This window comes from Loxodonta africana, chromosome 12 (genome assembly GCF_030014295.1).
Source record: "Loxodonta africana isolate mLoxAfr1 chromosome 12, mLoxAfr1.hap2, whole genome shotgun sequence".
Taxonomy (NCBI): Eukaryota; Metazoa; Chordata; class Mammalia; order Proboscidea; family Elephantidae; genus Loxodonta; species Loxodonta africana.
Window position 1 is genome coordinate 5,931,381 of NC_087353.1, and position 24,867 is coordinate 5,956,247.

A 24,867-nucleotide genomic window follows, 5' to 3' on the forward strand; every position below is an offset into this window, starting at 1 on the left:
TTTTCCTAGGCTTGAGAATCAAAGTCCTAGAGATTATTCACAGAGGTGGAAACTGAGCTACAGAGAGGTGAAATCAATTCCTTTAGCTTTCTTTCACAATAGCCATTTCCCCAAACAATAGTAAATTTAACAGCCAGTCTTAAAACCAGTTTTTTGTGAGTCTCATTCAACATGTGTTAGAAACTGGCATCAAAGATCTTAATACCCTAATGACCCCAGCTATGGCTGCTGCTTTATTTCTTCTTCCAGGCATTACTTCAGGGAAAGAAGAATCATAGCTATTAGTCAGAAAGGACCTTAATATCCTTATGATGAAATGCCACGAGGCCATGGAAAATGAAATTACAGAAATAAATCTATTAATATTAATAGGTATTTAAGACATGTCGCGACATGAAAGAAGTCAATTAAAAACAGGTATGTATATGGGGCAGTTCTACTCTGTCCTATAGGGTCGCTAGGAGTTGGAATTGACTTGACGGCAATCAGTTATGTACAGCATATCATTCATTCATTAAAAAAAAAAAATATATATATATATATATACATGTGGCCATGTACATAGGGCATTTTTAAGAGTGATTTTCTCCTGGGTAGGCTAATGGGCTTAAAAAAGTCTTCTTTCCATGTGTCTGTATTTTTTTTTTTTCCTTCTGAAATTAACCTAGATTGTTGTTCCCGATCTTTTATTATGGAAAAACCGCAAACACACTGAAAATTTGGGAAAAAAAAAAGATAATAAACACCTCTATCCCCATAACTTAGATTCAACAATTGTTAACATTTTGTCACATGCCTATAATTTCCACCCCCCCACCCATTTGAAAGTAAGCAGCAGCCAGCATGACACTTCACCTGCCTCTCCCTAGAACAAGGACATCACCCTGCATCACCACAATGTCATTATCATCCCTAAGACATGAACAATCATTCCCTAGTATCTAATTCGAGATCGCTTTTAAGATATTAAAGAGTAAAAGAGCTTAAAAAAAAAAAAGGAATTGTTAATAATAGTCAATAAAGGATAAAACTTTAGCATTTTTTCAGACTTAAAAAAGAAAAAGAACAGTAGGCCATTGTGTCTCTTACAAAGCCTTTTCAAGAGTTGTTTGCTTTTTCCTGCACACCTCCCTCCCTCCATTCTGCCCACTGGCTTTGAGCTGAACAGCCAGCCAGCCGGGGAATGAGGCACAAGGGACACAGAAGGAAGCAGGAAATGAGTGAGGATGCCACAGGATGGATTGGTAAAGACAGGGTTCAAGGTCAGGTTTTTAAGTGTGTACAGAGAGGAGAGATGGCTGGGGCCGGGCAGGCATAGTAGCGAAGGCAAGATGTAGAGAGTAGGATTTGAGCAGAATCTTGAAAGGGGCCAACGTACTTCCTACTTCATTAACATTTTGATAATCCTACACCGAACACATTTCTGCAGTCACGGTTCACTGATGTCGAGTAGAGGAAGTATCTTTGGTTCTGAAATCTTGAATTTCTATTTGTAAAGCCCTGTAAACCTGCATGATTGATGAAAACATTTAGAGGCTTGTTTTAATCAAGTTGTCATTGCAGGAATATATAGAAAAGATGAATAAATACAGTTACTTTTTACTGACGCTATCCTTCTTCAAACTGTAATTAAAAACTCAATCAGTTTTATAAAATTGGAAGTTTTAACCCCTAATCTTCATAACCCTCTTAAAATGTAATTCAATTGAAGTATTAATATAAAAATGCTTCAATTTTTTATCTTTAGCACAACATTAATAAATGGGCAATATCTTGGTATTGATTTAATGTGGTAGAGAATTACTATAAAGAACATAAATTGAATATTGCTATGAAAAGATAATGAATGTCAAAGGGGGCAGCTAATGACGTGATTGCTAATAGCAGGAGACTTGTGCTGTTTTAGTCAATGGGAATGATCCTATCTGATACCTACAATCTAAATAGCTTCCTATAATTGCAAAGAATTTGAAGTGAAAATTCAATTTATTCCCTTCCACTATACTTCCCTAATTTTGTCACAGTTTAGACATGTTTTCTTTCAAGAGCTGCAGATAAAGACTCTGCTCGTCAGAATGCAAATTTACAAAGAACTGACATAACCCTTGCTTTCAACGCACAAAGAAATTTGATTAGCTTACTTGGCTCCTTTAATTTATTTTTCATGCATCTTCTATAATTTCCAATTCTATCTAAATTTGCCATGAAGTACCAGGACAACATTTACACTATTCTTTTGTTTAGAAACCTGAAGTGGGTTTTTGTACAATTTGCAGGTGGTTTGAAATTATCATTTGAATATTTATTTCCTCTCTGATCTCTTGGGATTTCTCCGTGACTAATTTTTTTAATTCTGTAAAGTAGGCAGGGAAAATCACTGCTTCCACAAATCTCCTCCTTTCAGGATCTCAAGTCTAATCATTTTCATGTTTACCGAGCATGCATTTATCATCAAACTCCAATTTCCTGTTTAGATTTTGGGAAGTGTGAAGACATCTCCATAAGGACTAAGCAAGAAACCTGGCTGACTGGTGGCATTGTATCAGTGTGATCCAGAGCACCTGGCTACCATCCCTGGCTTGTGTCTTACCAGAGAAGTCTTGATGCGTTGGATATTTCATCAAACTGCACAAACGTGTCACATACCTAAGGCTGGTAACAATCTGTTCTGCTGATCACCATCATTCTGTCTGATTCTTAAATTTCTAATCTTCTATGTTGAACCAAGACATCCTGGGTAAAATTCAGACAGAGGTATAGTTTCTTTCTGGTCCATGTCCTCCATCCCTCCGCTACAGTAGCATGGCTTCTAACAGAAAGGTTGGAGGTTTGAGTCTACCTAGGGGAGCCTTGGAAGAAAGGCCTGGTCATCTACTTCCAAAAAACCAGCCACTGAAAAGCCTATGGAGCAGAGTTCTACTCTGACACACACATGCGGTCACCACGAGTGGGAGTCAACTCTACCGCAAATGGTTTACCGGTTTTTTCCGCATATATTCTCCGGATCACCTGAGATATTTGGTATCGTCTCCTCCTTCTATGAACGCTAACAGCTGAAAACATGCCCCTCACCCCAGAAATCAGGCATTCCAGCATGGTTGTTACTGTTTGTGCTACTGAGTCGATTCTGACTCACAGTGACCCTACAGGAAAGAGCAGAATTGCCCCATAGGGTTTCCAAGGCTGTAATCTTTACAGAAGCAGATGGCCACACCTTTCTCCCCAGGAGCCACTGATAGCCTTGAACCAGCAACCTTTCAGTTAGCAGCAGAGTGCATAACCACCGTGCCACCAGGGCTCCTTTTTGGCGTGGTTCAAAAAACCAAAAACAAAACCTATTGCCATCGAGTCGATTCCAACTCATAGCAGCAGCCCTACAGGACAGAGTGGAACTGCCCCATAGAGTGTCCAAGGAGAGCCTGGTGGATTCGAACTGCAGGCCTGTTGGTTAATAGCTGCAGCTCTTAATCACTACACTGCAGGGTTTCCAACCCTGGTCTGGGACACCCAGCACCATAGATCTAATCCCAACTCTCGAATAATTAAAATTTGTGACCCTGTGTGGTCCCTCACTCATCCTGTCTATCAAATAAGAACATTAGGTGAGGAAATCACTAAAACCACTCTCAGTTTTGCTAGCCTATGGTTGTAGGAATTTGATCAGGTGAAAATTTAGATTATTAGCTATTTTGGGGCAATACGACTTGCCAACACCTTTCATAAGACACTATCTATATATTTGTTCCCCTTTTCAGTTCCTTATCAGTTTCATATCTCAACGGGATTATTCAATAAGCTAACTTATTGTAGCTTTGAAGCCATTTCTTTTCATTTTTAGAAAATACATTATTTCTTTCACTTTATGCCACTTACCTACTTGGCTGAATACAATTAATACAAAAACCCTAAAACAGTAGTCTAGTGATGTTTTGCAATCTCTCTAGAAAATTTGTATTTGTGTATTAACAATACACATGACAATTTACATACTCTAGTAGTTCCTGGGAGACCCGGTGGCACAGCGTTCGGCTGCTAACTAAAGGGTCAGCAGTTCCAATCCACCTCCTTGGAACTCTATGGGGAAGTCCTACTAGTTGTGCAAATGGTGCAGTGCACGACTAGCAATTACTAACCGAAAGGCTGACATTCTGAAACTTCCAAAAGGTCACAGGCTTGAAAACCCTATGGAGCGAAGTTTTACTTTGCAAAACATGGGGCCCCCATGAGTTGGAATCAACTCCACAGCAACTTTTTTTTTTCTTATTGATGCATGTGTTAATATGACTTAACTTAAACGAGGGTTTATTTGGTCCCCAAATAGTTTTCATTAACCACAGAGGATTGAATGAATTTAGATTTGTTCAATCAGTTTGGTGAACTGTGATTGTAGAGTTAGAGTTTTTGCAAAAATTATTACATGCAATCGAAAAACCCGTTGCCATCGAGTTGATTCCAACTCATAAGTGACCCTATGTTGTTGTTGTTAGGCGCCGTCAAGTCTGTTCTGACTCATAGTGACCCTATGCACAACAGAATGAAACAGTGTTGTAATGCTTGAGCTCATTGCCACAGCCACTGTGTCAATCCACCTCGTTGAGGGTCTTTCTCTTTTCTGCTGACCCTGTACTCTGCCAAGCATGATGTCCTTCTCCAGGGACTGATCCCTCCTGACAACATGTCCAAAGTATGTAAGATGCAGTCTCGCCATCCTTGCTTCTAAGGAGCTTTTTGGTTGTCCTTCTTCCAAGACAGATTTGTTCGTTCTTTTGGCAGACCATGGTATGGTCAATATTCTTCGCCAACACCGCAATTCAAAGGTGTCAATTCTTCTTCAGTCCTCCCTATTCACTGTCCAGCTTTCACATACATATGATGCTATTGAAAATACCATGGCTTGGGTCAGGCGCACCTTAGTCTTCAAGGTGACATCTTTGCTCTTCAACACTTTAAAGAGGTCCTTGGCAGCAGATTTACCCAATGCAATGGTTTTGATTTCGTAACTGCTGCTTCCATGGCTGTTGATTGTGGATCCAAGTAATATGAAATCCTTGATGACTTCAATCTCTTCTCCATTATCATGATGCTGCTCATTGGTCCAGCTGTGAGAATTTTTGTTTTCTTTATGTTGAGGTGTAATCCATACTGAAGGCTGTGGTCTTCGATCTTCATTAGTAAGTGCTTCAAGTCCTTTTCACTTTTAGCAAGCAAGGTTGTCATCTGCACAACGCAGGTTGTTAATGAGTTTTCCTCCAATCCTGATGCCCCATTCTTCTTCATATAGTCTAGCTTCTAGTATTATTTGCTCAGCATACAGATTGAATAGGTATGGTAAAAGAATACAACCCTAACACACACCTTTCCTGATTTTAAGCCAATCAGTATTCCCTTGTTCTGTCCAAACAACTGCCTCTTGATCTATGTAAAGGTTCCTCATGAGCACAATTAAGTTTTCTGGAATTCCCATTCTTCGCAGTGTTACCCATAGTTTGTTACAATCCACACAGTCAAATGCCTTTGCATAGTCAATGAAACACAGGTAAACATCCTTTTGGTATTCTCTGCTTTCAGCCAGGATCCATCTGACATCAGCAATGATATGCCTGGTTCCATGCCCTCTTCAGAAATCAGCCTGAATTTCTGGCAGTTCCCTGTTGATACACTGCTACAGCCGTTTTTTAATGATCTTCAGTAAAATTTTGCTTGCGTGTGATATTAATGATATTGTTCTATAACTTCCACATTCGGTTGGATCACCTTTCTTGGGAATAGGCATAAATATGGATTTCTTCCAGTCAGTAGGCCAGGAAGCTGTCTTCCATATTTCTTGACATAGACAAGTGATCACCTCCAGCACTGCATCTATTTGTTGAAACACCTCGATTGATATTCCATCAATTCCTGGAGCCTTGTTTTTTGCCAACGCCTTCAGAACAGCTTGGACTTCTTCCTTCAGTACCATTGGTTTCTGATCATATGCTACCTCTTTTGAAATGATTGAACATTGACTAATTCTTTTTGGTATAATGACTCTGTGTATTCCTTCCAATTTCTTTTGATGCTTCCTGCGTCATTTAATATTTTCCCCATAGAATCCTTCACTATTGCAACCCGAGGCTTGGATTTTTTTTTCAGTTCTTTCAGCTTGAGAAACGCCGAGCATGTTCTTCCCTTTTGGTTTTCCATCTCCAGCTCTTTGCACATGTCATTACAATACTTTGTCTTCTCAAGCTGCCCTTTGAAATCTTCTGTTCAGTTCTTTTACTTCATCAATTCTTCCTTTTGCTTTAGCTGCTCGATGTTTGAGAGCAAGTTTCAGCGTCTCCTCTGATATCCATCTCAGTCTTTTCTTTCCTCTTTTTTCAATGACCTCTTGCTTTCTTCATGGATGATGTCCTTGATGTCATTCCACAACTCGTCTGGTCTTTGGTCACTAGTGTTTAATGTGTCAAATCTATTCTTCAGATGGTCTCTAAATTCAGGTGGGACATACTCAAGGTCATATTTGGGCTCTTGTGGACTTGCTCTGATTTTCTTCAATTTCAGCTTGAACTTGCTTATGACCAATTGATGGTCTGTTCCACAATCAGCCCCTGGCCTTGTTCTGACTGATGATATTGAGCTTTTCCATCATTTCTTTCCACAGATGTAGTCAATTTGATTTCTGTGTGTTCTATCTGGCGAGGTCCATGTGTATAGTCACTGTTTATATTGCTGAAAGAAGGTATTTGCAATGAAGAAGTCGTTCGTCTTGCAAAATCCTATCATTCGATCGCCGGCATTGTTTCTATCACCAACGCCATATTTCCCAGCTACTCATCCTTCTTTGTTTCCAGCTTTCGCATTGCAATTACCAGTAATTATTAATGCATCTTGATTGCATGTTCCATCAATTTCAGACTGCAGCAGCGGATAATAAAAATCTTCTATTTCTTCATCTTTGGCCCTAGTAGTTGGTGCGTAAATTTGAATAACAGTCGTATTAACTGATCTTCCTTTAGGCGTATGGATATTATCCTATCATTGATAGCGTTGTACTTCAGGATAGACCTTGAAATGTTCTTTTTGACAGTGAATGCAACACCATTTCATTTTTGATGATTTTCAATTTTCCTAGATTCATACTTCGTACATTCCAGGTTCCAATTATTAATGGATGCTTGCAGCTGTTTCTTCTCATTTTGAGTCGTGCCACATCAGCAAATGAAGGTCCCAAAAGCTTTACTCCATCCACATCATTAAGGTCAGCTCTACTTTGCGGAGGCAGCCCTTCCCCAGTCATCTTTTGAGTGCCTTCCAACCTGGGGGCTCATCTTCCAGCACTATATCAGACAATGTTCCGCTGCTATTCATAAGGTTTTCACTGGCTAATGCTTTTCAGAAGTAGACTGCCGAGTCCTTCTTCCTAGTCTGTCTTAGTCTGGAAGCTCAGCTGAAACCTGTCCTCCATGGGTGACCCTGCTGGTTTCTGAATACCGGTGGCATAGCTTCCAGCATCACAGCAACATGCAAGTCCCCAAAGTAGGACAAAGTGACAGACATGTGGGGGACTTATAGTTTAGTATTCAGTAAATATTTGTTGAACGTACACATCAATGAAAGAGTCCAGAAGAAAATTGTAAAGGTTCAAGAAGGTTAAAAAAAGAACTTGTTTTAGGAAATACAACCCGTAGGCAGCAGAAACTCACTTTCCACTATATCTTGCTAAAGAAAGACACATTTTCCAAATGCCCAATAATAATAAGGCAGCTGAAATGTAAAGAATATATATTCTAAAATGAGGGAATCTTATTGTTGATCGATCCCTTATATGTTACTAATTTCAATCGTCCATATAGTACTTTTATAGTATTAAGCACAGAATTTCTTTGAGTGCCACCAGTGACAAGAAGATCAGTACCTATCATGGCCATGTTTCAGCACCAAAGCCCTTAAATTGCTAGATCATTCATTCTCAGTTTGGGAAGGAATTTGCCTCCTTCTAACTCTCACCTATTATTTTCCAATGGCTAAAGCTTGATAACCTATGTATGTGTTATTGGCTCAGGGCTTATCTGTAGAACCCAAATGGGTGTCACAGCTGTGATGGGATCAGGTTGAAGTAGACAGCCGGGGATAAGGACTCAACATTTTCTAAAACAGCGGAAGAAAGTAGTAAATAAGAACAAAGACAGGAAACATAGAAAGAAGAAAGTTGTCTAGTAAAATAACATTTTGATTTACTAATTTAAGAGAGGAAATCCTGGTGGCATAGTGGTTAAGTGCTACAGCTGCTAACCAAAAGGTCGGCAGTTCGAATCCACCAGGCACTCCTTGGAAACTCTATGGGGCAGTTCTATCCCCTTCTACAGGGTTGTTGTGAGTTGGAATCGACTTGATGGCAATGGGTTTTTTAACTTAAGAGCATATAATGGAAAAGCACAATCATGTCAGACAGACAGCTCTGATTTTGAGTCCTGATTCTACCATTATACTTTATGAGATTTTCGGCAAGATAGTAACCTCTCGTTTTCCTTGTTTTTTAAATTGTGACAGAATCTACCTGTTACATTGTGGTGAGCATTAAATGAGGTATGTAAAGCCCCTGGCATAGAAGACAATTCAATAAGTGGTGACTTAAAGGTTTCATTCTTCTTCAAAAATTATCTCTTTTTGATAAAATATTGACTAAATTAAAAGTCCAAATGAAATAAAGGAAATTATGATAAGTATTGCCCTGTGTTATAAACACAGGAACAACTAATGTCTTTATTTCCTACATGCACAAAGGGAGACCAGAACTTTTACAATGTGTAAAATTAATAGTGTAGGTTCCAATGAAATAGAAATGCATGTTATGGGCATTTAATGGGGTTAGATAGGTAGACAGCTGCCCTTGAGTTGACTTGATTCATAGTGACCTTATGTACAGTAGAACGAAACGTTGCCTGGTCCTGCATCATCCTCGCCATCGCTGGCAGGGGGGTTAAGAACTGACAAATGTTACTTCCTGAAATTTTTTTTCTCTCTCTCGTCTTCTTCAAAGGTGTTTTACTGAGGAATCACTGATAGAAAATGCATCCTGAATGTTCAACACGTGAGTCTTAGAACATTTTCTAAGCCTGAAAAGAATACACAACCAAGCCTAGCCTGTGCTGGTGGCCGTCCATGAAAACGTAGCTGACAATTTAAACTCCGATTGGGCATGTTGTTGTTAGGTGCCGTCGAGTCAGTTCCGACTCATAGCAACAGAAGGAACGCTGCCTGGTCCTGCGCCATCCTCCCGGTCGTTGCTATGTTTGAGCCCAGTGTTGGCAGCCGCTGATCAGACAACGTTCCGCTGCTATTCATAAGGTTTTCACTGGCCAATTCCTTCAGAAGTAGACTGCCAAATCCTTCTTCCTAGTCTGTCTTAGTCTGGAAGTTCTGCTGAAACCTTCCACCATGGGTGACCCTGCTAGTATTTGAAATACCACTGTCATAGCTTCCAGCATCACAGCAACGCGCAAGTTACCACAGTATGGCAGACTGACAGACACATGGTGGGTGGTTGAGCACAGACTTAGGCAATTTACCTTTTTTGTTTTATCTTTGTGAAAGAGATCATAAATCCATATTACAATTAAAATGAGGGTGCCAGGCTCAAATGTATACTGACAAGTAGAAAAATGCTGCAGAAAACGAGTAATTGTTAAATATCAGAATTATGAACAACCACCGCATTAAATGTACCCTAAACAGATGATAAATTTAAACAAACGTTATGTGAGCAATTTGAATACTGTTCCTCAGACATTTATTTATCAGCCCTGTGCAGAAATGCAGACACAGCAGAGCTGAGAGGGCAAGCTACCGTGCCAACACTTTCTCTGAAATACTGAACATCTAATAACAACTTGTATAAATGATTGTGGAGCTTGAAGATTAAGACAGCAATGTGTAAGAATAGAATGAGTCATTTGAAGGCACTATTCCCCTTTCTTCATAGGTTAATGACATAAGTCAGAACAGCTAAAAATTTTAACACGAAAATTATTTTCTCTGATTTCTTGGCTTCCAAGGCCATTATGCTCTGTAAGTTACACTCAATATAATTTCATCATCATACTTCCATTTCTAGGGTTATTGACGCACTCCATTACAGCAGTCATCTAGAAATACAAAGGTAGGGCCCAATTCCCAAGGACACTGGCTATCCTTCCAAACTGCAGAATTTATAGTGATCTAATAGATGTATTTTGGACATGTTATCAGGAGGGATCAGTCCCCGGAGAAGGACATCATGCTTGGTAAAGTGGAGGGTCAGCAAAAAAGAAGAAGACCCTCTTTTTTGACACAGTGGCTGCAACAATGGGCTCCAGCAAAACAACGATCATGAGGGTGACATAGGACTGGGCAGTGTTTCGTTCTGACGTACATGGGGTCGCTATGAATCAGAGATGACTTGACAACACCTAACAACAACAGTAAATGTATAAAGGAAATCATGGAAAAAGAAAAATATCTTAAGGGGAGTATGATTTGCCAAGATGTTCTGAAATATCTCTGTAAAATTCTATTTTGGTAAAAACAAGTTCTAGTCCTAAATATTTTGTGATTATATTCTTGGTATCCTCAGTTGACTAATAAAGAGAATTTATTTAAAAAAATTTTTATTTTAGAAATAAAAATAAATAAAGTTCTATTTATTTATAAATCATGTACAGCAATGTGTAAAGAATGCTGTTTCTGAGAAATGCTGAGAATAAGTTTCTTCAGGTAAACAGACAGGAACTGGAGGATAAGGGATGCTGTCCCTTTCCACACGGAGCCTCAGAGACCTATCTGAACCACAAAATGTGTACAGCAGATCCGCTTTGCTGACCTTGGCCGGGGCAATCATATATATTTCCATTTAATTCAATGACCAGAAAACTGGTAGCTCAGTATTGTATACCGTAGTGGTTGAATCTTTTATTTATCATCAATTTTTCTTTGGCAAGGAGCCCTGGTAGCACAATGGTTACATGTTTGCCTGGTAACCAAAAAGTCAATGGTTGGCTCCTCCAAGGGAGAAACAGGCGGCAGTCTGTTTCCATTAAGATTACAGACTTGGAAGCCTTAAGGGGCAGTTCTACTCTGTCCTATAGGGTCGCTATGAGTTAGAATTCAACTTAACCGCAATGGGGTTTTTTTCTTTGGCATAAGCAACTTTTTATGAATATGGGACAGTAGAAATTTTTGAAAACAATCAAAATGCTCCACATTAAGCCATTGCCAGAATTCAAGAGAACTGGCATGTGGAATATGAGATAAATTACATTACCAAGAAAACTGTTAGGGCAATTGATCTCATATTCAATTTACCTATAAACAAACAAACAAACAAATAAACAAATAAATAAATAAAGGCCCCTTTCAATGTTGTAGTGATTGCTTTTCTGTTCATTTATCTATTTTCTTAGCTTTGAGTAGGATGTCTGAAAGCACATTTATATTTATTTACTCAAATATCTAAGGAACTTTTCCCCATTAATATTCACATTCACTTTTTTTTTCATTACCGTGTCTAAAAAAAAGGAAAAAAAAATGTGTTCTTACTTTCTTCCGAGAGATCATTTTCCTCTGCTTCTCTTTCCATCTCTTTACACCAGCATTCCATTCTCTTTGTCTCTGTGTGTAGCAGTTTCAGAAACCATGACCCATCTCTGCGACATGGAGACATTCTCCCAGTTTCCACTGTCTCAATGGATGGCTCCAACCAAGGGTCCGGAGGGGGAAGGTTTGAAGTATCGACTTGGGTCCTATAGTCTTCTCTGTAACTGAAGAGTCCCTGTGTCCGTACAGTTCTCACGGCTCCATACTGAGTAGGAGTGCTAGGTTCTGAGTGTCGCTGGAAGGATGAACCAAACTGGAGACCTTTGTCCTCCATGGTGATGTGTCCCGGGAAGCCCTCCAGTTCCAGGTCTGCTTGAACACCGGCAGTTACGCTATTGGAACGTTTAAAACGTCCATGTCTGGAAAAGGAGACAAAATGGTAGACTTTCTGAGGTGACTTTAAATGTGCAACAAAGTCCTAAACATGCCATATGAAGAGAAAGCCTGAACCACAACAATTTAACAACTGAAGAAAAAAAAAAAATTAAAGTTTTTACCCATATGATATTTTTGGTATCTCATCCGTGAAGGAATGTTTGGTTTTGTAAATAACTGCATTTTAACATCTACCTAAGTCTTAGTGTCTAAATGATGTCCACTTAAGATTTAAGTTTACTGAATAACACCCAGGATGATACAATGAGAGTTAATGCATTCCATTAAACCACTATCTTCAAACGGTAACCTTCCTTTCAGAAATGTGCTACAAGTTTATTCAACTTCCTTTAAGTTGTATATATGTAAAACGATACCCTGTGTTACTTCTTTTAAATAATATGTGTCATGATGAGTTTTAGTGACTATCCATATCACATAAGCTTCCTCTCCTAGCTTAATAACTGAATATCACCCCCATTAACTTTTATGCAAAACGTCATTGTTGTTGTTAGGTGCCATCAAGTAGGTTCCAACTCATAGTGACCCTATGTACAACAGAGCGAAACACTGCCTGGTCCTTCCTGCACCATCCTCGCAGTTGTTGCTACGCATGAGCCCATTATTGGCAGCCACTGTGTCAGTCTACCTCATTGAGGGTCAAAATAATAAACCCAAATTCTGTCTTCAGCAGGTGTTTAAAAAAAAAAACATCTCATTGTATGTCTCTATTTCCACACAGCCAACTACTGAAATGACTGGCAGAAAATCGGTCTATAATTGGAGACCAGATATTGTGGGTTGAGGACTCTGAGGGGGTATGGCCTGAGAGGGTGGAGTGTGTGTGTGTGTGTGTGTGTGTGTGTGAGAGAGAGTGTGTGAGAGTGTGTGTGTGAGTGAGTGTGTGTGTGAGTGTGTGTCTGCACATCCCAAGTTTATTGTAGCTCAAAGTTTTGGCTCCTCACCAAGTTGAATCCACACATGGCCAACAGCTGTGAAGGCAGCTGGTTAATGAATTTGCCACTTATTTCCTTTTTTTTTTTTTTTTTTTTTTAGAGGCAAAGGGGATGACAATGGACCACTGATCAGGATGGAGGGCAGCAGGCCCAGTTTCCCAGGTGCAAATATGTCCAGTTTCTAAGAAGCTGCTTGGAAAATTTGTGGAAGCCATTAATTACATAACTGAATTTCTTTGCAATCAAAATCTTCATAGGTTTTGTTCTAAAGCCTTCCACTATGAGGGCTACAACTCAGCACTTTATCTAGGAGATGCTAATTGAAGTTCAAGATGTAACACTCTCATTATAACTTGTTTTTATAAAATTTACAATATACTGTATAGTATTTAAAATATAAAGTGATTATCCTCCCCTTATTGCAAAAATAACACTACCGTAACGGACATCTTTTTTTATTTTAGCTAGTCCTTTTATAAGTGAAACAATTTTGTGGTATAACTAAGGCCTTGAACTTCTTTCATTTTCTCTCTCTCACTTTCTGTCTTTTTACTTTTAACATTATCAGGTGAGAAAACATGTATTACCCTCAGCCCGTTCTTTTCCTTTGGATAAAAAACTCTGACTTTCAGAGCTGTGAGCCACTCTGTTGTCAGAAGTGGGAAATTACTTTAGAAAGAATTATTGCCTTGCCTCTTGGAAAAAAAAAAAAAAAAAGAGGGGAATGTTAATTCATATTTGAATGATATAAATTTAAAGGTCTAAATATATGACCCTGTTTCCACAAATGACATGAATAATTGATGGTCAGTGTGCTCTAGAGGCTTGTAACAAGGTTGTGAACAAACAGCTCTCACTTGGGAAACATCATCTACTTTGAAGGGGGTTGAGTTACCGCTTTTCATCCTCGACTTGCACGCCAACGGAGTGATATTCCCGCAGGCCTCGGCTCTCCGTGTCCGAATCTGCAGCTGTTTCCACCTAATTCAACACAAAACATCTTATTTTAGAACTGAAACGTGGGGCCGGGACAAGGGGTTATTGTTTCGTTGTCTATTTGCTGTCATTAATTATGCATTTGTTTAATTAATGCAGAGATGCACTTGACCCAGTAAAATCACAAAGAAAGGGAAATGCAATTCATATTTGTGTAATTATGTTGTTACTGTGCTTCATCAAATTTTACATAACCACTTGAACTCAGCATGGCACTTCTGTCTTTTAAATGTATGCAAATAAAATGGCTTAGTTCAGCTCAGGCAGAAAGTAGACTTTGTTGGGCTGCATTTTTATAGGACTTAGAAGCTCTTATCACATCCTATGGTGAAGAAAAGTGCAGCATGAACCAAACACGGCTAACAAAAACAAATAAGCAATTCAGTAGGATTATACTGATGGCTGCATCCACACACAAAAAGACAGAAAGGAATTTAAGCTTGTATCCAAACAGTAAGGCAATCTCTCCATCTACGGTCAGCTGTCTCACGTTGGCTGTTACGTGGCTAATACACTGCGGTACTGTGTCAGCAGGGTGATGTCACATCAGAGCAGAAGTCCTGTATTCTACGGAGGGTCTTTGGTGTAGCTTATCTGCTAGGACACTCCCCCACAGCCATGAGGCATTTTAATGATCATCGGCAGTGTCAACTTTGCAGGTGAGGGAATTCTGGTACGGTAAAGTTTCTTAAAAAAAGTCTCAGTATGAAAAGTCTGTGAAACCAAAAGTTAGTTAGGTCATAAACATTCCATAGTACTCAACTGCCTTTTCCTTTTTTGCAAAAATATTACCTATTGTATTAGAAGAGTCTTTGACTTCTGTCTATAATGTATGAGCCGTGGTAGCGCAGCAGGTAAAGCGCTTTGGCTGCTAACTGAAAGGTCGGCGGTTCAAACCCACCAGCTGCTCCGTGGGAGAAAGAGGTGGCAGCCTGCTTCTTTCTTAAAGATTTACAGCCTCAGAAACCCTACGGGACAATTCTACTCTGTGAGTCGGGATCGACTCAACGGCAGTGGTTTGCGTTTATCCCAAATGTCATAACCTAGTTGTAAAACACTTTTTTTTTTTCTTAACAATATTAGCAATCGCTGGAAGGATAAGGTACAAACCATTAAACAATTATGACACCAAATTCTGTGAGTTACGAGGGAAAAGCTGTACTTTAAAAATTTAATTATATATGCTTCGTGAGTGACCTAAGGCTAAATTTTTGAAAATGAGGGATGAACTGAAGTTGTGACTGACAGAAGTATAATAAAAATGACAATAGTAACTTAACTAATACTTATTTTATGCTTTCCATGGAGCGGGCATTGTGCTAAGAACATCCTACTAATTTTCTCATGTAATCCTCACAACAATCCTGTTGTCACTGGTCACACATAACAGCTGGGGAACCAGGGAAGTTAAGTAACTTGCCCAGGGGCACACAGCTTGTTCTTGGCAGAGACAGGATTCAAACCTAGATCTTCCAATAACAGAGCCTGCGCTCTTCGTTAACCTTCTATGGCCAGAATAAAGGTGGTCATTTGAAGACCCCAGAGCTCCTGGTCAGTTACTAGCTGTGGAAAACGATGGTATAATTCTGAAGATATACACAGAAGTTGTACCTAATTTACGTTGCATGTTTTGGTAGACAGAGCGAGAAATAGATTGACTACCGGAGGAAGAAAATTTTTGAGTGAAGAATCCGAACTGCTGTTAATCACCATTCTTCTTTCTAGTTTTAAATGGGTGATGGTTTTCTTAAATTTTCCCTTGCTGGACATGGAGATTATTATTATAATTATTTACACAAAATGATCATAATAAAAAAAAAGTATGATCACAAGTACCTATGTATACATACATGTGACTAAAAACACACAAAAAAAATAACAAAATATTTTTTTTCCTTTCTCTAGTCTCCAAACTTTATTGAAAAAAAAAAAAACTGCATTATTCTTATAGCGAATTAGAAAAATAGAGCTTTCGCAGTCAGTCGGATTTTGCCACTTTCACTGACTGTGTGACTCTTAGGTAAGTTTCTTAAATTTTGTTGAGTCTTAGCTTGCTTACCTCAAAAATGAAGGTGACATCAAACACCTTATTTGATTCATGTAAAACTCTCATTACAAGGCCCATTCATATAAATGTGTCTACCCAAAACCAACCCATTGCCACTGAGTCGATTTCGACTCTTAGCGACAGTATAGGACAGGGTAGAACTGCCCCATAGGGTTTCCAAAGAGCGGCTGATGGATTTGAACTATGGACCTTTTGGTTAGCAGCTGAGCTCTCAACCACTACACCGCCAGGGCTCCAAGTTTGTCTATAGCAAATATTAATTCTATGTGTTCTTTCACCACAAACTTAATTATAAATATATACATCTATGTATATACCAAACCTGTTGCCATCAAGTCAATTCTGACCCACAGCAACCATATAGGACAGAGTAGAACTGCCCCATAGGGTTTTCAAGGAGCAGATGATGGATTTGAACTGTCAGCCTTTTGGGGAGCAGCCGAGCTCTTAACCACTGTGCCCCCTGGGCTATAAATTATAAATAAATATAATTTATTTATATATATAAATTAAAACTATATATTTGATCAATTTTATAGATTTTACAGTGGTTGCCAAATGAAACCTTTTTAAGTTCCCTAGTTTTAGGAACCCTGGTGGCGCAGAGGTTAAAGTGCTTGACTGCTAACTGAAAGGTTGTTGGTTCGAAACTACCAGCATCTCCGCAGGAGAAAGCTATGGCAGTCTGCTTCCGTAGAGATTTACGGCCTTGGAAACCCTACGGGGTCTCTGTGAATTGGAATCTACTCTGTGGCAGTGGTAATGTTGGAAGGTTAGGGTCTGATGGGGGCTATAATAAAATCATATATGGCCAGAATGAATTGAATATTTATCAACTTCAGAAATACTGGAAGTAGAGACAGAAAAAAGTAAGTTTAGGGAAAAAAAAAAGGAACCACTATTTTCCACAGTAGAAAGGAAACTCTAAGAATTCTTTTCCCAAGAGGAAATCCTGAACTTCAAATTAAAAAAATAAAAATAAAAACTTTGAAAATATATGTATACATTTATTTGAAAAGATCTAATATGTACCAGTTAATGGTTCTAGGCATTGAGGAGAAAAAAGATGAATGAGCAGAATCACTGTATTTCAAGTGAACTACCAGCCACTCCACGGGAGAAAGATGTGGCATTCTGCTTCCATAACAATTTACACCCTTGGAAATCCTATGGGGCAGCTGTACTCTGTCCTGTAGGGTCACTATCAGTTGGAATGGATTCAACGGCAATGGGGTTTTATATTTTAGAATTGAGGGGCTCATTGATTAATGAGGAAGACAGACACATAGACAAATAATTACTGCACTGCTAGTTATACACCTTCTCAGAGAAGCTTAGCTGTCCCTGGGGCAGGCAAAGTGACGAGTGAGTTAAGCTGAGCCATATGCCATAATGAGAAGTGGGCAGAGGGACATTCTTAAACACAGTCTGTTTAACAAGCAGAGAGTTGGGTGTGGCTGGTCTGTGTGTGTGTGTGTGTGTGGTGTGTGGTATTGATGGGAGATGAGGCAGAAGAGGTAAGCAGGCTCTGGTTCCACACCTAGTGGATGGGCCTAGGTTTTCAGTGAAAGACAACCACAATTCAGCCTCTGACTAAGCCCCAGCCTTTGCACCGACCATAAAAGAATGAATCTGGTGCTGTCTTGGAAGAAGTACAGCTAGAACGCTCCTTAGAAGTAAAGATGGCAAGACTTTGTCTCACATACTTTGGACATGTTATTAGGAGGGACCAGTCCCTGGAGAAAACATCATGCTTGGTAAAGTAGAGGGTCGGCGAGAAAGAGGAAGACCCTCAAGGAGATGGACTGAGACAGCACTGCAACGATGGGTGGGAGCTGTTGAGCAGTAGTATCCTGTTAGAGCTCATACCTGAAATCGAGCTCATTTTATGCTTTGCATTCAAAACCTTACACGTTGCAAGGCAGGCATATTGTCTTTGATAAAAAGCCATTGTATTTCCCTCAGGGACCTATTATAAGTCTAAGATTTAAGTGTGATTTGTAAATCCTGCTGCCATCAAATGCTTATAAAGCTAAAGCATAAGGAGCTATGAAGAGCAGAATGGTGGAAGGCTCGGGTTCACACATGAAATGGCTTAGGGCTAGTGAGACAGAATTCATGGGTTAGCGGTAAACCAACACTTACATCTCCATTAGGGCAGGTAAAATGGAGAACATTACTTTCCTGTGTTTCGCCCCTTTATCCTCACAATCATCTAGCGAGGTAATAGAGTGGTAATTGTCCTCATTCTAGAGATGAGGTTATTGAGGGAGATAGGATTGAAGGGTTCCTGACTATGAAACCGGGCTTCCTTCTACTAAACCGTAGTAGCTGGGAGCGGTAAACGTTTCCAGTAGAGTTGCACAAACACACACACAGACGAAAGAAAATGAAAAACTCTGCAATAACAGACAAGCAACAAACAGATAAAAACAAACAAATGAACATGAAAGAAATATTATCGATTCCAGGCCTGATGACCTATTAAGGACGCCCAGAGTGACATCAGCAAGTTCTTTTGGGCTCCTTATCCTACGATTGGAGTCCTTAGGTAGTGCGCATGGTTAATGCACTCAGCGGTTAACTGGAAGGTTGGAGGTTTGAGTCCACCCAGAGGCACCTGGGAAGAACGGCCCGGTAGTCTACTTCCGAAAAATCAGCCTTCGGAGCCTACGAAGCACAGTTCTACTGTGACACACGTGAGGTTGACACGAGTTGAAATCGACTCAACAGCTGCTGGACTGGCTACCCCAGCACGGGGCTGTGTGCCCCCAGGTTCTGTGTCTCTTCACTGTGTGTGTCTCTTCCCTGCCTGCTAGTCTGGAGACTGATGGGATCTGTCCTCATGTCCTGCTGTCCAGGGCTCTGGGCAAGGTCTAGCTTGCTTCTGGTTTAAGCAGCACAGGGAGCAAGGACTGGATCCAGTAGGAAGTGCGTTGCAGTTGGATCCAGTCACTGGGCTATCATATTAGATAGAGCCCAGCATTTGCAGACCACCTCCTGAAGAAGCTGATTGTATCGCGTCCTTAGACGTACTGCAAACTTAGGGGGTTGCTGCTTCACAAATCAGTGGTTCATTTTGGTGCAGGCACCACGGAGCTTTCATTCAGCAGCATGAACTCTGTTCAGTAGTAAGAACAATATTGGTAAAATTCAAATTCTTCTGTTGTCTGTCCTCAGACAAAACTCCCTCCGAGCTGCCTTAGTCACCTATGGTTGTGGGACATGACTGAGTCGTCAGGCGAAAATAAATCCCTTTAAATCCTAGCTGGATATGTAAAATGCTAGCCATCTTCCCCTTTAAAAAGCTGTAGGACAGAGTAACACATATCCAGTGTCCCAGAATGGGGAGAGATGGAGTTTTCGTTCTGGAAGGTTCTTGGAATAAGAATCAGACCTGGCTCACTGAAGGTGCTGAATCGTTCTGCCATTTTATTTCTCTTCTTTGGGAAGCAGGCCAGAGCTTGGGCTTTGGGATTAGATTTACCTGGGTTTCAATCCTGGTTTTGCCACCTAATGGCTATGTACCCTTAGGCAAGTAATTTACCCTCTCTGGGCCTTGGCTTCCATAAATTAGGCATAATAACAACTAGCACATAAGGCTATTAGGAGCATTAAGCAAGCATGTAGTGGAAAGCCAGGGGCACAGCACAATGCCCATAGCTTAAAAAAAAAAATATTATTATTATTTTACTTTGTGCGTTGCCAACACTGGAGTTGTCTCCAGCCATTCCTCCAGTGCCTTTAGGTGTCTATGGATAGTCTTTGCATCTGCTTAAATACCCATTTCGTTCTGTTTCCTTGTTCTTTACTCTTTGGGTTGGCTTGCTAAACACATCTATCTTTAATTTCTTTGGCTAGTTTCTTTATCTTGATACTTGAGTTTCTTTGATTATGTTTTTCTTTTGGCTTGTCAATTAACTTTGTTTTGACAAATACTAGGTTAAAAGCTTGCATAATATTGTGCATTTTTTACTGCCATGGAACAGTTGAATTAGCTCACACTTGTATACTTGTATTCACATTTATCTCTAGCCAGCCACTCATCCATCCACTCATTCATTCATTCACTCACTTGTCCAACATTTATCGAGCACTCTCTATGTGTCAGGCACTGTGCTAGGTGCTGGGGTATCAAGATGCATAAAGTATCATCCTGGTCTTCACAAAACACACAATTTGGGAGGATGGTATCAAGGAAGTCTTCTTGGAGGGGTTAACACATGATCTGAGCTTCAGGGGATGAAATGGGGGATGGGTATGGAGTGGAAATTATATCCTGGGCAGAAGGAACATGAGCAAAGACATGGGAGCTAGAAACAGAATGGGGTAACGGAGAAACATAAGCTGTGAGTGGTTGCTGGAGTGTGAAGTAGAGGTGGGAAGTGGTGACACCATTTACCAGCATGATAATATAATTTACCAGGTTTCTGAAGTCATGTTCCCACTGCTTTCAGAAAAAGTCAGTAACTTCATGTGTTCAGATGTCTACACACTTATTTGCTTGTTCGTTGCTGGGTTGGGCAGTCTAGAGAGAGGACGCACGTGGAAGATGGCAGGAGAGAAAACCAGATAGTGGCATGATTGCCTTAGGGATCTAAAATAGACCTGGTGAATTTTGAGGATCTCCCAAGTCTTCTATCACAAACATGACTTTGGAGCTAGAGGGATCAGCATAGAAGCCCTGGCTTTCCCACTTACTATCTCCATAACTTCAGTGAGCCCCTTGGTCACAGGCAAGCTACTTAACTTTATGGAGCCTCATTTTTCTCATCATTTAAGTGGGACTAATCATATGTCTCTGTCTTGGAGGAAGCACAGCCAGAATGCTCCTTAGAAGTGAGGATGGTGAGATTTTGTCTCACGTACTTTGGACATATTATCAGGAGGGACCAGTCCCTGGAGAACGACATCATGCTAGGTAAAGTAGAGGGTCAGCGAAAGAGTGGAAGACCCTCAACGAGATGGATTAACACAGCGGCTGCAACAATGGGCTGAAACATAGCAACAATTGAGAGGATGGCGTGGGACTGGGCCGTGTTTCGTTCTGTTATACATAGGGTCTCTATGAGTTGGAACCAACTTGAGGGTACCTAACAACAACACCAACAACAACAACAGCAATTATACATCATTGGGTACAATGCAATAATACGAAAGCACCTAGCATAGTGCCTGGCATATAGAATCAGGACAGAGAGAAGTGACAAGAGCAATTTTATGAATAATCCAAAAAGGTAGATAAAATAAAATTCATGCGTATTTGGCTTTGGAGTATATTTTGGTACTTACATCTGACCTTGGGTATGGCTGATGCTCTGGGAATTCAGAATCCTAAACAAAACAATGAAGCCACACTGTGGAGACCTGGTTCAGAGGACCTATAAAAGCGGGCAGTCTCCCCACCCTGCTCCTCCGGACAGCACTTTGCTCCGTATCCCCATTGCATCCAGGACATAGCATCACCTCTCACAATAAAGCCAAGAACCAGACATGGCTCTGTTAGAGTTCCACCTGACCTCTTCCCTGGGTGAGGCGCGGTGGTAATTAAGCATCCTGATTTTAAAAACTTCTGGCCGGGCACAGGCTGAATGAAGGAGTGAAAGGAAGCAAGAGGTGAACCATATCAGCAAAGGACTTTATTAACAACCCTGGTGAATTCTGTCACTAGGAATTCCAAGGAAAGATTCACCTGAGATGAATTAAAAGAGTTGGTGGGTGTAAGGAAAACTTCTGGCAATGCCCCTTGATTGGACCTAACTGAACATGGGTGACGTGACCTGAAATACTGCTCTTGTTTCTTAGCACAGTACCTTATACCTCCTCTGCACTTGATTCATGAAAGATACTTTGCTTCACAAAAGATGGAGCCCTGGTGGTGCAGTGGTTAAGAGCTCAGCTGCTAACCAAAAGGTCAGTAGTTCGAATCCACCAGCTGCTAATGGGTTTGGTTTGGGTTTTTATGAAAAGATAGTCAAAGTTATCTACTCAAAGGCAGAGAGAAGATACCACCAAATCCATATCTTGGCTCAATGTTTTGGGACTTAAAGTGGTTTGGGGTCAACACTTTGTCTGAAAACAGAGGATGCAGTCTTTGTGGCCTCAAGGGGCTGTCTAAGGAACACCGTGCCATCTGGACAGAGGTGCCTTTTAGTGGCCCACGTTGGAAGGAACTGTGAGCAAGGCCTCAGCTTTACACAAAGGGGGCTTTTCTTTTCCTTCTCCCATTTGATTCCCAGCGCCTTCCTTCCCCTCCACTGTTTGGTGGTAAGACCGAAAAGCTTTGGGAACATCGGACTTCAACAAAAAAACCACCTGTCTTAAGCATCAGAATAAACCTCATCTCCATGTTCCCCAAATAGCCATCTGCCCCTAGGAGATGCAGAAGTGGGGCTATTCCTCCAGGTGGGGGTGGGGCGGGGGGGGGGAAGGAACATGAGCGCGTGGCTCTCCTTTGCTATGCAAGGGACTGGATTTATGCTGGCATTGAGTCACCCGACCTGTCTCACTGGTGGCTTTGCAACACGAACTGACGAACTTTCTCTCCTGTTTCACTGCCCTGTCGAGGGTGACAACGAATGCTAAGGACCCAATTTTTAGAGCTAGTGAAGCGGAGCATCCCAGTCTATGCTATTTACAGAAGTGCGTGGAGCAGCTCACCACAGACGCGTGTTAATGATAGGCTACCTGGATCCCTATAGATGAGCGCCGGCTTTTGAGGAACTCTTCGGCTTTGGACACTAGAATTGCCTTGTCACTGGTCCGCGCCGAGCCGCCCTGGCTCTCTGAGGCCTGGCGCTGGGCAGCGGCACTTTCTAGGGCAAGATTCATGGCCTTGTTGCTGTCCAGGCTGTCAGTGGAGTTGTAGAGGCCTCGGCCATCCTGCGGCCACGGGGAAATCCTCTGAGTCCGGCTGTCGTGATAGGCGTCCTGGGTGGATTCGGTGCTGCTCTGGGCTGTCACCGAAATCAGCGGCTTAGAGGTGGTCCGAGGAGGTACTGGTGGGGGTGTTTTTTTGTAGTTTGTATATGATATAGCTGTAAGAAAAAAATAACAGCCCCAAGTCAGTAAGCATGTTTTCCCCCCGCCAGAATCTGGTCTGCAGCTTAAACCTGCTCATAACCTGTGATCATATTTCTGGATACCGAGCCTAAGAAAACAATGCAAAATATGGGAGAAGATGCCTTATGCGCAAAGATGTTTTACACGGAGGTATCTGTAAGAGCAAAACGTTATAAAAACACCTAAAATTCCAGCACAGAGAAATGACTAAGTAACTTAGGATTCAGCAGGACAGAGTGAAGCTCTACTGTAATTTCTACGAAACCTGTAGTATCAGGGTCAATGCTCATTTTATAATGCTAAGTTAAAAACAGGCAGGATACTAAATTATAAGTAGACTAAGAACACTTTTGTAAAGAAAGCCTGCGCATATAAGAAAGATTAGAAGTACATAAAAAGGTTAGTCATGGTTATCCTTCAGCGGCAATACGGGTGATTATTTTTTCTTCTACTTGGCTGTATTTTCTAAAAATGTTTATAATGAGTATTATTTTTATATTGGAAAAAAAAAAAACAATACCAGAAAATTATTTGCTTCCCATAGTACAGACTACTAGGTATAAGTTGTAGGAAGTCAACTGAAAAATGGTATCGGGATTATAAATCTATCCTGGACCCAGATCACCTTCACTCTGTGGTCCATTACCAGCCATTTTCACCCTCTTGCCAAGCCTGTGGAGCCCTGATGGCACAGTGGCCAAGTGCTCAGCTGCTAACTGAAAGGTCGGCGGTTCGAATCCACCAGCTGCTCAGAGGGACAAAGATGTGGCAGTCTGCTTCTGTAAAGATTTACACCCTTCGAAACCCTATGGGGTAGTTCTACTCTGCCCTATAGGGTCACTAGGAGTTGGAGTCGACTTGATGGTCATGGGTTTGATCTGGTCTGGCCAAGCCTACATGGCACATATGAGTTTTACACATTAGCTTTACAGTAAATCAACCAAAGAAAAATAAATACATTTGGAGATGAAAATTATATTAACTATCTTTTAGAAGCCACCAAAATACATTAGGTATATTTGCCAGGACTGAAGGTATTACTTGTTCTTACAGCAAAGATGAGCTATTGTTAATACTCTCTTCTGATAAGAATTGGTCTTCTTTTACAATGGATTATTCTTCTGTATCTTGAAAGAACTAATGAAGTGCTTCTTTAAGCTGCATCCAGACCCCCTTCATTATGATCCCACGCCCATACATTCTCATACACAGTCTGTAGGAAAGTCAGGCTGTTTGTTACATTCAGTGACAAGACAGGCACACAAATACCTTCTGGAGGGTCTTTAGCGTCGTCTGTGAAGACAGATTGAACAAAAACGTTCTTTAAGAACTTTCAGAAACTGTGCACTGAGAAATACATGCTGCTTCCGCATCTAGAAATATATCATTTTTCAGGGTTTTATTTGTGTAGATTTCAGGGTACTTTCCTACCTCTCCAGGAGTCCTGGTGGCACAGTGGTTAAGCAATTGACCGCTAAAAGGTCAGTGGTTTGAAGCCACCAGTGGCTCCGTGGGAGAAAGATGTGGCAGTCTGCTTCCATAGAGATTTACAGCCCTGGAAACCCTATGGGGGCAGTTCTACTCTGTCCGATAGGGTTGCAATGAGCTGGAATCGACTCGACAGCAGTGGGTTTTGGTTCTCCTACCCCTCACCCTCTTCTCCAACTATTTTAAAATCTGTATATGAACGGATTTTTCTATAAATGCATTTTCAAATGTTATCCCAAATATAAACAATCACAAATAAAAAAACTTTGATCCTTATCTTTCGTGTCTCAATCTAAGTGGAATTGAGGC

The 24,867-nt window shown here is 40.7% G+C and overlaps 1 protein-coding gene across 1 annotated transcript in view; it reads right to left on the bottom strand.

Moving 5' to 3' along the window:
- DLGAP2 (DLG associated protein 2) overlaps positions 1 to 24,867 on the bottom strand; it is a 149,061-nt gene that overhangs the window by 10,361 nt on the left and 113,833 nt on the right. Inside the window, exons 5-8 of the mRNA XM_023550382.2 lie at positions 22,696 to 23,045; positions 21,301 to 21,342; positions 13,840 to 13,925; positions 11,557 to 11,972 (exon numbers count right to left, since the gene is read on the bottom strand). Coding sequence (XP_023406150.2) covers positions 11,557 to 11,972; positions 13,840 to 13,925; positions 21,301 to 21,342; positions 22,696 to 23,045 — 894 coding nt within the window. The remainder of the gene's footprint in view (positions 1 to 11,556; positions 11,973 to 13,839; positions 13,926 to 21,300; positions 21,343 to 22,695; positions 23,046 to 24,867) is intronic.